The 14,118-nt window shown below is 39.7% G+C and overlaps 1 protein-coding gene across 1 annotated transcript in view; it reads right to left on the bottom strand.

Moving 5' to 3' along the window:
• SLC9B2 (solute carrier family 9, subfamily B (NHA2, cation proton antiporter 2), member 2) overlaps nt 1-11,942 on the bottom strand; it is a 15,082-nt gene extending 3,140 nt beyond the window's left edge. Inside the window, exons 1-8 of the mRNA XM_010146146.1 lie at nt 11,850-11,942; nt 10,073-10,256; nt 8,470-8,640; nt 5,780-5,922; nt 4,167-4,294; nt 3,109-3,284; nt 2,478-2,584; nt 1,146-1,295 (exon numbers count right to left, since the gene is read on the bottom strand). Of these exons, the coding sequence (XP_010144448.1) occupies nt 1,146-1,295; nt 2,478-2,584; nt 3,109-3,284; nt 4,167-4,294; nt 5,780-5,922; nt 8,470-8,640; nt 10,073-10,256; nt 11,850-11,942 (1,152 nt within the window). The remainder of the gene's footprint in view (nt 1-1,145; nt 1,296-2,477; nt 2,585-3,108; nt 3,285-4,166; nt 4,295-5,779; nt 5,923-8,469; nt 8,641-10,072; nt 10,257-11,849) is intronic.
• Nucleotides 11,943-14,118: the final 2,176 nt, after the last annotated feature.

Genomic DNA, 14,118 nt, shown 5'->3' with positions numbered 1-14,118 from the left:
CAGCAGGAAAACCTTGGTACTACATTGAATACACAGTATACAGACGTGTCTGACCATATCCGGTAAAAAAAGACCTAAAGCACTTGAAAGCAACATCCTTAAGGCCAAGAAGCTTCATTCAATGATCAAAATAATTTAAACTAAGCATTTATAGACTGCTCATGCTCTTTTAAGGTCCATCCTTCCTTCTGAATCGGTTTAAAAGCTTTTCAATAGGGAGCTTTATCAGTTGTAATGTCCTTAATAGTGAAGTTCCAAGATAAGTTTTTCTTCTTCTAATATTGGACAACATAATACTTAAATAGAAACCATGGTTTCTTTTACGTTGTTTCAACAAACCTTGAGATCTTACTGAAGTCAGGCTCTAGATGGGGATAATGTGGACTCTGCTATATCTGATCCCCTTTCTATTCTTCCCTTCTCCTACTGCATGTCACAAGGCTATAGCTGTAGAGAGAAAGATGCCCTTAAAACATTAAGTGTAGATGGCATTAAGCAAAAGAGGCAGGAAGACATGCCAAGGGACAGAAATGCAACAGGGCAGTGACAGTAAGAGGAAGCAGGCTTAGCAGCCTTTTGTATGTTTTCTTAATGGCCTTATATGACCATTTATTGTGGGCACTCTCCTCTCTAATTTATCCAGAATGCATCGGCCAGGATTTGGGAAAGATGCAAGAGGATGGTTCATTACCGTTTTCCGTTTCACCCTCCCAAAACCACAGGGAAAAAAACCTCAGGGCATTCAGGCCATGTGCACAACTGTATTTTGGACACCTGTTTGTGAATCTCACCATAAAGTGACTGTGTAAGGTTACAGACACACTTGGAGCTGGGCCATAAAGCTCTGGACTCCTAATCAAGTACCTTGACAACTGCATCTCCTTCGCATGGTTTAAGATGTTTAGGTAAACGCTTGTGAGTATGTTAGGCTCTGTACTCATATATATATTTACATATGTGGGAACTTTCTGTTATGCTAGACATTAAAGAAGTCCAAAATAAATGTAGATTTTTTTTTTCAGTCCATACACCCGCTAAAGCTTCACAAATGTACCATTACCACTCCTGACAGAAATTCAAATTCCTCTCGGGCTGTACATTGAAAGGAGTTTTGGTATGGTATGCTGCTTTATGCAAACATTCACCTTTTCATCAGACCATCCCACGCCTGCAACAAAAGCTAGGACTAACGTGCAGAGCCCTCCTGATCCAGGGAAGCCAAAGTGGATGCTGCCAAAAACAGCAAACATAGACAACCCAAGTAAAAAATATGATCTCTTCCACGCCAGAGATGCCTGCAATCAAGAAAAGAGAAAACCAAAACCCAGTAAATTTCTTTTAGAAATGGAGGAAAAAGGTTACTTCTGTTAATTTTGAAAATAACAATTTGAAAATAAAAATTGCCATTAGCCACTGTGAAGGAATCAAAGCTTTCAACTTTGATTGCTCAGTTGAGTTGAGGGATTTTTTTGGACATTAATTCCTTAGAAATTCGAATTTTGGAAATGTAATATTTTCTTTCCTCTGCCCATCCAAAATGTTGTTGCCAAGAGGCTTTTTGTATCACAAAGAACACGATGCTCTGTTCTAACAGCCCCGCTTCGACTCTGTGATAACAGGATTTTCTACCTGTTACCAGTCAGTACTAGAACAGTTTATCTAAGGAGAGCTGAAATCTTTACCACTAGATGTTTTTAAGGACAAGTCAAACAAATGTTTGCCAGGGACAGTCTAGTTTTATTTGATCCAATCTCACAGCAGACAGTTATATCCCTGCCATTGCTCCCCACTTATTTTTACTTCTATCACATTTCTATTCTATCTGTATCACACTTATGTTATTCAGTAAGAAGAAAATTCGGTCCCACTGAGGGCAATAGATGCTTTGCAAATTAACTTCCGTAGTCCAAAACATACCTACTTTCTTCCGCAATCCTCTGTTCATTTAATTGCCCCCGATATTAAATTCATCTACCACTTTCTATAAGTCTAATCTTTATTGAAAGTAACACATTCTACATAGTGCTAATGATAGGCCCAATCCCTTCAAGCCTACAATCTGTCCGCTTTACTTGTTTTTAATCTTAGGCCCACTGGAAACATCTTACAAAAGCAAATGCGTCGCACATCAATCTAACTGATGATCATTCGACTGTCTGAAGTGGGTACCAGATCCTCTCTCCTTTACACATGCACATTTCCACCACCTTAAACGCAAGCAGGACTGTGAGCTGGGTTCCAAACTCGGCATCAGGAAGGACTATGAAATCATACATTGTTATCGTTGTGGTAAACAAGTAATCCCCTGTAAAACATCCTCACTTGATAGATTCTGCAACCTGGAAGCTGTTAGCCCAGTATACAGCTTTCCCCGAAAACAGCTTCACACGAAGCTTGGATATTAATAACTACAAACATTATCCCTTAGCAAAGAATCTCTATTTTATAAAAACTTCTGATTGTTTTGGGGTTTTTACCTCATCGTGGCTTGGGAAATACCGAACAAACATTCCCAGAATCACCCCCGCTGCTATGCCTACAGCAACCTCCAGCACTCCACGGAGCACATTGTACAGAGTAGAACCTACTTAGCAAAAGAAAAACAGGTTCAGTGAGCCATACACAGACCTTCCCGCACAAACCACACTGTAGACTTACAAGGGCGATTCCAGGACAGCACGTGCTTTAAATTACTTGGGGACAAAGGGGTTCAGGATGGAACTGGATAGCGCAATTTTCTCTCTCTGAAAGCTCTTGCCAAGAAAGCATGCCAGAGAAGCCAGAGAAAGACACACTGCAAGAACATTACCAAACTCAGGGGAACTTGAATGCATGTTGGGCATGCAGGGACCAGACCTGGCAGCTAAGGGAGCAGATGGGGAAAAAGTGTTCTCCAAAAGTTGTTGTGACCCACAACTCAAAGCAGACAACACTACACCAAGATTTTTGATCGTAGGTGATTTCCCTCTCAATATTCAAGTCCATACATGAACTTTACGAGGAGATGTCACTAAGTTACAAACCAGTCAGTCATAACAGAATATACATTCTTCAAAATATCACTGTTTGTTCTGGATTATTTCACTACATACAGATTAACCAGCATACCGGAAGAGAAAGCCATTCCAAGGCAAGTGTTGAAGCCTGTGATAGCCAAAATGTCATCGATGCTGCCCGCTGCCATTAACAAAGTTGGGACACCTTTCTCTACCCCATACCCCCCAGCTTGTAAAATCAGCATTGAGGGAACCACCACAGCAGGGGACACTGCACCTAGAACAAAACTGAAAATGCATAGGTTCAGCCTCTCTTAAGAAGAACGCACTGAACTAAAAAAACTTCAAACCATTCTGATGCCAATTCTTCTAAAGTATAATCAAACAGGTCTTTACATAAGGTATTCTCCTTACCTTTCCCTGCTAATTACAAACATGGATGTTTCTACGCAGATTTGCAATCAACTCTTACTTCCTGCCTAACTCGGTAGCATTAAAAGTTAAGGGCTCCACAGGCTAAGACTTGAGTCTACTCCACAGGTCAGTTATGCTCCCTGATTATCCCATTTAGGAACCTGGTGTAGACACGCTTATTACTCGGTAGCCCAGTTCCTTCTTGTAAAAGTCAGTATGTGGCAGAGAAGAAGTTCATCCATCTTGCTCCAGAATACAGGTTCAGACCAAGTCCACCAGTTTAGATAGAACTAGATGGAAAAGGTTTCTTCCTCAAAGATATCACTCCAGAACATAAAATGCCATATTCTTGACTTGTGACAGGAAAGCTATCCTACATGTATCTCTCTACAAGGAAATTCTGAATTCCAGCATAAAGATTCTCCAAATTGTGGTATCTTTTTCTGTCTCTAAAATGCCCCTATGTTGTGGTTAAAGACTCAGGGATTGCACCATCCTTCTTCCTTCGAGTGCTGAGATCACAAAACACAGAAGAGTAATGATGTTGGTACTCTTCCACAGCCTAGAAATGTGACCTTTAAATTAGGCACAGAGCCAGCCATGAATGGTAAGCAAACAACTACAGGGACTAAGCACAGCTTCCTAACTAGCGTTAAACTCGGGTCTCTTCTTGGCACAGCGAACTGCACATGGATCATTTACCTGTAGCAGGCAAACATGCACTTTTGTCATAGAGGAGAAAAGAGAGTACATTACCCTAATATAAATCCCCACTGCCATGGCAAATGCATGAACAAACAGGCAAGAACAGCAGCTGTGCATGTTTCTGAGATGCACGGCCCAAAAGAAAGGCGTAAACAGACTGCTTTGAGCTTCTTAAGAGCCTGCAACATACAAGCACATTCAGACATTGGCATCAGTACCCTTGGCTTCATGGGGAGGAAATATGTTTATGATCTGATACGGTTTATTAAAGGAATCTCTTCTGAGCTGCAGTACAGGATGTGACAGCTTTATATGTCCTGAGCCAAAGATAGGCTCAAGCATGACTGGATTTGAACATAAACTTCCAAGTTTGTCAGTGAAACCCACAGGAAGGAGTAGCAGAAAATTCTGTTTGGCTTCTTACACAGAGCAAACTAAACGTGAGACGCTGGACTAGCTGAGATCCATCTGGAAAGTGCAGCCTCAACACCTACCCACAGTTCCTTGAGATGATTTGCTCCATCCACAAAAGATTTTGCTATAATCCTACAAGTTGCATGAGCTCCCCAAAATTGTTCCAAAATCCATAAACAGATCATGAAAGTTTGTAAAACTACATAAACTTGGCACAAAGAGCCAACCATCTCCTTCAGCTGTCTCTCACTTGATACCTAGAGCAGATGAAGTTCCATTTGGCTCAGCAAATGCTATTAAAAAATTTCTTTAAAACACAGAATTTACTTTTAACAGCTGTCTTTAATAGTCACAAACATGACTCTGCTTGAATAGGTCCCTGATTTTGACACAGGAAAAAAAAATACATCAGTGAGGCGCACTTCTTACCAGCCCAGTTTATCCCAGCATAATTAGGGCTGAGAACCACCAGCACAAATGGTATCTTTGTCTTCACAGCTTCAGTTACACGAGGAAAAACCATAACTGCACCAAAGCACTGCTACATACAGAGTCCAAACGACAGTTTTGATTGCCACATGGGAGAAAAATGAGTCAAAGGTGAAGTTCCCTTGGCCAAAAACAATTGTCATGAAATAGAAAGAAAAGCAACCTCACAGAACTGGGCATCCAAGCTGTGTGTAACACACACTTCATGCTCATACAACCTTCAATGTCTTTGAAAAAAAGATTATGGTAATCTAGGAAAATAAGCATTTTTCAAAAAAAACAGGACCCTATTCTCCCAGACATCTGAAGCACTGGCAACTCCCTAGTTTTTCGTCATTAAGAAAAACCAGTTTCATTGTTCTGAACTAGCTGTACTTGACCTAAGTTTTACATAAAACTTTAAGCAGCCCCTTAAACTTGAGAGTAAACCTGAGTGTAAACTATTCTTGACAGACTATGGTGGAAGACATGTCCTCAAGACATGTGAGGTTCTACTCACAAAATTCAGGAAATTTCTTTAAGGTAAGGGGGAAATCAGCAAAAAAATTTAAAAACCCTAGTTTTCTTCAGGTAATTTTTGGATTGTCTACGATTCAATTAAATTCAACTGCCAAAATTAACATACATATGACTGTACAATAGAAAAAAATGCTTTCTGCAATGTTCTGATTTGCAGGTTCAGTATTTTTAACAGAACCAATTACTCAGTTTTTGTGAGGGCTGTTGTATACTTTGCCTCACAGAAATGGCTGGTACCATACCTTCGGATCCAGGCCGAGTCCTGCTCGGGTCAAGATAATGGAAAGAGCAATATTCCTCAGTGCTGCAGACCAGTGTAGGTTTATCTGGACGATGTCACTAATGAATGGGGTATTTCGGATTAGGAAACCAGCCAGCAGCATTCCTTAAAAGAAAGCAAGTAAGTTTGGTTTTATTGTGCAAGAAAAGCTTGCGTAGCATTCTTAAAAACAGACACCATATTGGATATTTATGAGACAAAGAAACATTCATATTCTTAATCATTATCCATGTTTTAACAAAGGGGAATGAGGCATGGAAAGAGAGAGACATGTTTTAAAGCAATCAAAGTGGCCTAAGAACACACCAGGTCACCAATGAATACATCTGCAGGATGCTGACACGTAGCTTTAGTGTGAGTCAATAGCATTCAGCTTTGTTCACCAGGTGCAGGTTATACCTACCATAAGCAAAGACACCTCTGCATCCTTAAAAGATATTTTTCTTGTTCCACTGTTTCAACATGAAAAGAGGAAGGTCGTCTAACATTGCATATTTAGCTCAGAAGTTGAAAACTGTTAGAAATCCTCTTAGGTGTAAGAAATATGCAGGTATTACAGGCATCATAACTCTGAGTTCATTGGGAAATATAAGCTAAACCAGCTAACCCTGGACTAACTTAGACACTTTAAAATGTTCTGGCAATATGAGTCTTAAGCAAAGAGGGGAGAAAAAGTCAGGAACTTGGTCTGACTATTTGAGCTATTTGCAAGGTCCAACCTTTTGCAAATATTAGCAAAGCTGTCTAATCAGAGACTTCCGGCAAAGCTGTTAGAACGGTAGTTCTGGAAGGATACAGAAAAGCACAGGAAAGGGCGCCCTGACATACAGATCTGCAGAGACTCACTGTAGCTCCTGATGATTCAAAGATAGATTTTAGTGACATAATTTTGTATTAGCAATGTCATGAAACAGGAAACCAAAAAGACAAACTGTAAACAAACACCGTGGTCTGGTTGGTCCCAGCTTGGTGAGAGCCTTGGCTGTGGACTTGATCTGTTCTGGAACACACTGAACTTCTGGACACTGTTCTTTCCACCACCTCCCAGAAAAAATACCCAAAAACGCCAACAAACAACATTCCACCTCAAAGGATATCTTCACTATTCTGCTCCATGTTGCTTGCTGCAGAATCCTCTCTCCAATGTACATCTAAAATACGCTCTGTGACTGTTTTGGTAGCAATTTCACTGATCTTCCCTGAGACTGAGGCAAACTATAAGGTGCTTAATGAGCCACACTACACTCAACTGTACCAAGCACAAGTTGATTAAAAGCATGTAAGAGCACAAAATTTGTATTTTTAATGTAAAAAATATTCAAAGACATTGTCTATCTCTTTCTGTCTCAGATTTCTTCAATTTTCCTCAAAGACTGGGATCAGAACAACGAACTCTGTCCTAAGCAGCTCCACAGACATGTGCTGTCATGCTTAAGCTTCTGTTGTTCAAAGTATTACCTGTCTGACAAGCAGTCTCATGCTCAACTCATAACTTTAAGATACAAATGTAATTAAAAAGAGCAGAATTCAAATAGTCAGAAACTTTTTTTTTAAGGGGGGTTGTTTACTTAGAAAAGGCCTTGCATTCTGTATTCATGTTATTTCAAGGCACGCATGCTATACGCAGAACTTCCTTCCCTCTCATTTGAATTTTTTTCTTGCTCGTGAAACTAAGTGGTGCAAGAAAGCATGTGCTGCCTGGACAGAACCGTGTATGAAGCTGTCTAGCCCTTATGTAAGCAGTGCTGCTGTGTGAGGCATAATCCAGCTATGCAGGTCACAAAACCATGTCTGTGCACTACAGGCAGCTATCTGTAGCCCACTCTGCCATAAAGTTCTGCTGTCTGTCAACAGCTTTACTCATTTACACACTAAGCATAATAAGGGGTCAACATACAGCTGGTGAGAAGAACTCGGAGCTTCATTTTTCAGCTTTGTTGACATCACAACTCTTCACAATATTGTACTGATCTAACCAAAACCTCCTCTAGGAAAGAAAACCTAAAAGGCTCTGATCACGTCAGAACCAATGCCATTTTCACTGGCCATTTCTATTTTGGATTTAAATGTAAAATAAGATGTTGATATGAAAAACAAGATTATGATTGATTCAAAATAACACTCTTCAGAAAATTATTCCTTGTGGTGAATTTATTTTCTTACATTTCATTTACTTTGAGATAAAGAAAGAAGAAAGAAATTCCTTTGGAGTACCCGTAGAAGGGAATTCCTGTATAGTTTTCTTTGGAAAAAGTTTTTATTTTGTGAGATACAAGCAAAACAGCTCATCAATAATTTCCTTATGAATTAATTATTCAACTGGCTTAAGACTCCTGTTTGGTGATATTAAATCCAGATTTTAAGTAACTGTTACAGAGGGGACTGAAGGACAATAACCTTTGAATCTGTAAGCATACAGTTCTCTGGCCCCCAAAGAATTAAGAGGACAACCTAAGTAACATACAGGCAATTTCACTTGAGCCAGTTTGGGGAATTTTGCACCTTCTCAGAGAGGACCAGATAAAAATTGCTTGGAAAAGCTACAGATTGAGTGTGATGCAGTTTGTTCCCAATCTAAACACACCAAGCACGCGGATACTACTTGATAGTTTAAACAACACAAATATACAGGAAAAAGGAAGGATAACTTACCCAGAAGAGCAGGGAGAGGAGGTAGTGTTCCTATTCTAATGAATCCAAAAATTCTACCTCCAAGAACAGCAAAAAAATAAAGAAACAGAATTCCAAACAGATTTCCACCTGGGAGACACTCAGTCCCGGTGATGGACCACACCACAGCCCAAACGAGGACCACAATTGCAACTGGAACAAAACAAGAAATACTCCTATTTAATCATCTCTTAGGGACAACTTTGTTCACTGTCAGATCACATTTGTTTTTCTACTAAGGAAAAAGGTATCATGACATTCAGAAATAATTTACCTTAAAATTTAGTTTAATCCTAGCAATGTCTTTAATCTTTGATGCTCCCTAAACTGATGTTCGGATTTTATAGGCAATAAGAAACTTTAAAACATGGACCAGGACCATCATTAGGGACCCAGAAGTACTGAGTCCTGGGCCACTGTGGAAAGCACTTCACTGGTCCCAAACGTAAAGCAAAGACTCTCACTAACTTACCTTGCATTTGCTGCTTCTTTCGGAATCTGCTGCTGTAGAGCCTGGCATACCTTCAAGCTAATGACTGCAGCCCTAGTCTAATTTTTAAAGGAATATAAGTATCATTTTTTGTTTGCACATGCTTGTGCAATACATTGCTATCCCTTGGGAAAAAATCTGAAGGAGGTCATCACTACAGCCTACATCACTAGAGCCTGAAGTAGTACAGGTACTTCCACTGATACAGCAATCAAAGAGGGCTAATACACAGTGAAAAAATAAAAATCCTGAAAAATATTATGAAAAGAGTAAGTAAGTGAAAATTTCATGCTCTTTCCAGGTTCCCAAATGTATTCCTACAGTTACCCAACAAGAACGGGCACGCATAGATATACAAGCAGAAAACAGAAGGAGAGGAAAAAAGGTGTTGAATTAATTCCTCTTCTCATAATCACAACATATTGCATTTCAGACCGGATTGATCTTAATCCTATCTGACGGTGACAGATGGCAAAGGGAAGACCAGCAGATTTCCAAACATAAAAGCTTAAGAATCCTAAGTGAGAGAGAAGAGAGGCTGTGGAAACTGTCAAAGCCACAGAAAAAGTCGGAAATAACTGTCATTCTCTTCTGTCAGCCTTCAGCGTAGGGCAAATCTTACAGAATGGGTCAGTTTGCCTTGCAGTTAAGATTCTCGGCTTTGCAAGTGTGCAGTATTAAAGAGTAAGAGAGGTATCACAGCAGCGTCTCATATTTGTTGCTTCAATTCACAAAAAGCCATCCAGTATGCCAAAAATACCACTGTGTTATAATCATCTTAATACTCTCACACAAAAACTATCAAGAGAAGAATTAGGAGGTCTTTCTCCTGATGAAAACAGTTTGCAACGTAAAAACATACCTACCATGCTAAACATAGAAGAGAGAATGGAGAAACAAAACCTATACCTTCAAATCTTTGTTTCACCTTTTTTTTCCCCTACTAGAACACTGAAACAAAAGTCGTGATATGCAAAACATCACTACTTCCATTCATTATTTTCAAGGACAATGAACAGGTATTTCCACAGGTAGAGAAACGAGTACTTCATCTGCCATTTCTCATTTTAATGAATCTATGCTTTTCTCACATACCATTTGTCACTGCTCGGGCCAGTAAACCCTCAGGAGGGCAAGTAAATATTTGCCTCCATGTTCTTGCAGGTGTTGAAGACCCTGCTGTTGGTTCCGGAGGTTGCTGAGCACAGTGGTTCAACAGAGCAGTTTCTTCTGTTTGTATATTCCCATCAGCACCTTTGGCATCTACTGCTGGTCCCTCCTGAATGAAAACAATGAGACTCTCAGAAGTGGCACTGTGTACCTTTGTAGTAGCGTACAAGACCTGGTATCGGCCACGATACACTAGATCCACACTGTCTACAGACAACTGCATTAACAATAGATGTAAGGACAGTTCAGCTTTGTAAAGCATTCAGGATTTCTGAGTATGTGTTTGTTTTCACCTGGCACAAAGAACTGCACATGAGAGACTGCAGAAGAGTTGCCTTTTTATCTGCACCTGACAGGACTCCTGTCCCGCCCGATACAAATAGCATCTGTTCAGCAGCAGTGTCAGCATATTTGATGAAGAAACAATATTAAGAGGCCAGGGTCAGCTTGCCTGGTACACAAGCTAAGTATTTATTAGTATTCTCTACAATTCGATAAGGTTCTGCTTCCAGACTGGATTTCACAATACAGTTAATGACGAGGATTATTCCAGTGAGACAGCATCTTTAATGTAACTCCTAAATAACTGCTGTTGCAAAGCCTTGAATCAAAATAACAAAACCTACTTATAATTAGACAAAGATGAAAGAAACAGAACAGCTGGCCAGTGCATACATTACTCACATGATTCATTGCTGGAAGGCTCAAGCTGGTAAGTCAAGGTAGAGATGGAGAAATACCACCCTGGGAGTTATTTCCTTGAAGAAGGGTTCCTTGAAGCTGTTCTCTTATACTGATTCATCTACTTATCCATATTCATAGCCAAAGCATTTTTGACCTTTTTTGGATATGTGTCTCACTCCATTTTAAGGTCCTTATTTTTGACAAGTTAATCATTTGTGTCCCCCCCACCCCTTATGATTATTCACCTTCATGTCAGCTCATTGTCACAGCATGGACATGGAATTCTTGCCTATGCTGTGGTTTGCCCCCCCCTCCAGTAGCAGTTCCACATTTCTGATTATTTTCCTGTTTCCTCTCTCTCTTTCTCCCTATATATATATATCCCTTACTCAGAGTCACAGCTGGAGCACAAATCTTGTGAGCTTCCACCATGGAATTACTTGATTATCTACCCTGTGATTCTGTGATCACCAGCTTCTCATGTGTATAAAGATAAGCCATACAGTACTTTACAGTCAATACTATGTGTTTACACTAAAGTGCCTCTTCTATTAAGAATTTTATTTGTACTTGCATTTACTGCAAACCTTTCTAAAGTCATATAAGTTTCCAAGAACACTGGAAATATACATACAGAAATTTAAAACTGTGGGGTTTTTTATTTTTATTAGATAAGGAATGCACATGAACAACTTTCAGCAAGCGGACTGACAGGCACAATTTGCAAGCAAAGAAACAATCCATGTAATTCTCACAAGTCCATGTAATTCTCACCCACAGCTAACTGTAAAAGAAGCTAATGCATCTTCCTCTTCAAGCTGAAATTGCAACCACTGACTTCCAGCAATCCATCATACCACAGACTTCAAAAAACTCAATGTTCATTAATGGTAAGAAATTCCCACTGAGATTTCTCTTCGCATCCCTTTCAGATGTAGGGATTTTAAGAGATGTAGGAAGAAAAAGGAGAAGGACGGTTCCCTGACTAAAACTGTACTTTAAGATCCTATTTAATTACCTTGCTTTGTTCATGCATAGGAATCATGCCATTTCTCTCACATCCTGATGGCTCAGAATCTTCACTGTCATTTACAATATCCTGCTTTAGCATTGCTGCAAACCTAAGCAAAGCAATAAAGGTAGAAAAGTTAGAGAGAAGAAACTAATAGCACTTTTCAGATAGAAAACTTCAGTGATTTTGTCTACTTCCCCACAGATCAGGTGAAAAAACCCTCACAGGGCATTTTTGAAATTTAATGGGTTTTGCATGCCTGTGAACACTGTATGTGAGGGACAGAAACTAAGAGAACAGTATTAAGTTTACGAAGTCAAGCACTAAATAAAATAAAATTTAAAAAAATCTGAGTCTTAGAATCATGGTAATCTATGCTAAACTGTTATTACCTCCTTAAAAGTACAGCCATGACATACATATAAAAAGTGTAATATATATTTTTGTGCCTTATATATAAGTAATCATATAGTATTTGTTCTTAAGCATTTACACAGTTTCTAAAACAACGGGACACTTTTCCCCTATCATAAAGCTGACGAGTTCCAGCTTGATTTTCAGGGGGATTTTCAAGAATATGGTTCTATTAGACATCACGATTCACAAACACACCGACTGAATATCTAAGAAAGAGAATATGCCTGTTTGAATAAAAATCAGGACTATGCACAACTTTCACTCTGTTCAGGTGAGGCTGATAAAATAGGACTACTCTTTACTGCTTATACCCCACAGACATACTTCTTAGAGCGGGAAATAAAGTCCAAGTTTTTCATGGGTAATCATAATTTTATTTCCTCAGTCTAACTAGTCGACTTCTTGTTGACTTCTTGTCCCATAGATGCTAACAAGAGGAGAGAGTACTGTTCCGTATGTCAGAATTTTTTCTGTGCAAATACTTACTGTAGTTTCAAAAGTCTGAGCCAGTAAGAATCGCATGCATGTATCTGAAGACCAGGCTTGCTAGTGTTCTTTGTTACAGCAAAAGCGTGTGTATGTTCCCCACCAACTACATTTCAGTGCTAACAGCATTTTCTTGAAGTCTGTTACATTGCTCTGGCCATATAAAACCCCACCCAAGTTAAGCCAGAACTTTAGAGCCAAGAAATTCCTTCCTTGCTAAATTGCTGGAAGCAAGTCAAGAGAGTCGATTCTCACAATTATCAAGGCTTCAGTTTAGAATGTATTTGGGAACAACCGATGCCATGAACAAAGACAGATTCTACTGTAACACCAGAGTGTTTTTGCTGGAGTTGTTTTGATATGAAACTAGCTTGAGATATGGCCAAGGTGCAGCAGAAGAACACGGAGCCATAGGCAAACACTTTCAACGCGTTCCAAGGCAGTAGTTCTGCTTTCTTCCCTTCTTAAATGTAAAGTGTTAATTTACTCAAATTCCAGTACTTTTTTACTTGTGGTTTTAAAGCTTTTTAATGAAGTAATACCTTTTTTTTTTTTTTAAATAGGATCGTTCATCCTTTCATTGGGGCTGGGAATCCACAAATGTCAGTCTACCAACTGAAACAGAAGCTATCAGCAACCTACCAGTGCCTCTCCTCCTTCCCTTCACTGACTTCTTCCCCAGCATACGTGTACTTAATTTTCTAATTCTGAAAGGAGTGTGTGTGGGTAAGGGACAGAAGGATATTGCTCTCCATCCAGCTTTGCATAGGCAACATCCCAGTTCCTGGACTCATAGAAATATTAGTGTATTTTCTGTCAACAACTGAGAAGCCCAAGGCCACCTCACAACAGCTTCAGCTCCTGAATGCATTGTTCACAGCAGCATACAGGAAAGATTGACTAAGCAAGGAGACTGGGTGTTCTGCTTAGCAGGAACGGTTTCCAGGTGTGAACGAGGAGTCTCACAGTGGATATGCTGTCCTCACCGGTTTTGTGACAGGTCTTCACCCTGTGAGGTTCTCCAGCCTGTTACTTTCAAGCAACATCCAGTTGGATTAATGAGACCAAGCGAGCAGTTTACTCGCAGCAGGGTGGGATTTTTCTGGGTTCATGGTATTCACTTGTTTGGCTAGGGGTTTTTTTGTGGGTTTGTTTTCTTTTTTAAACTTCACCCCCTATACAAACAAAATCAGTGCTTGAGCAATCATGGAGCAGAATTCCTACCACAGCGTTCGGGCCTGTACCATGGAAACGAGCAGGTAACGGACTTATTCAGCACCTCCCTGTAGAACACGCTGTTCTGGTCTTTGAAACAAGAAAGGGTTTTAGTACGGGTTTTTATTAGGTCCTGTCATTTCACTTGTTTTTAATT

Source organism: Buceros rhinoceros, unplaced genomic scaffold (genome assembly GCF_000710305.1).
Source record: "Buceros rhinoceros silvestris isolate BGI_N320 unplaced genomic scaffold, ASM71030v1 scaffold38900, whole genome shotgun sequence".
NCBI classification, from domain to species: Eukaryota; Metazoa; Chordata; class Aves; order Bucerotiformes; family Bucerotidae; genus Buceros; species Buceros rhinoceros.
The sequence above is the reverse complement of the archived record's forward strand: the minus strand, read 5'-3'. Positions and strand labels throughout refer to the sequence as shown.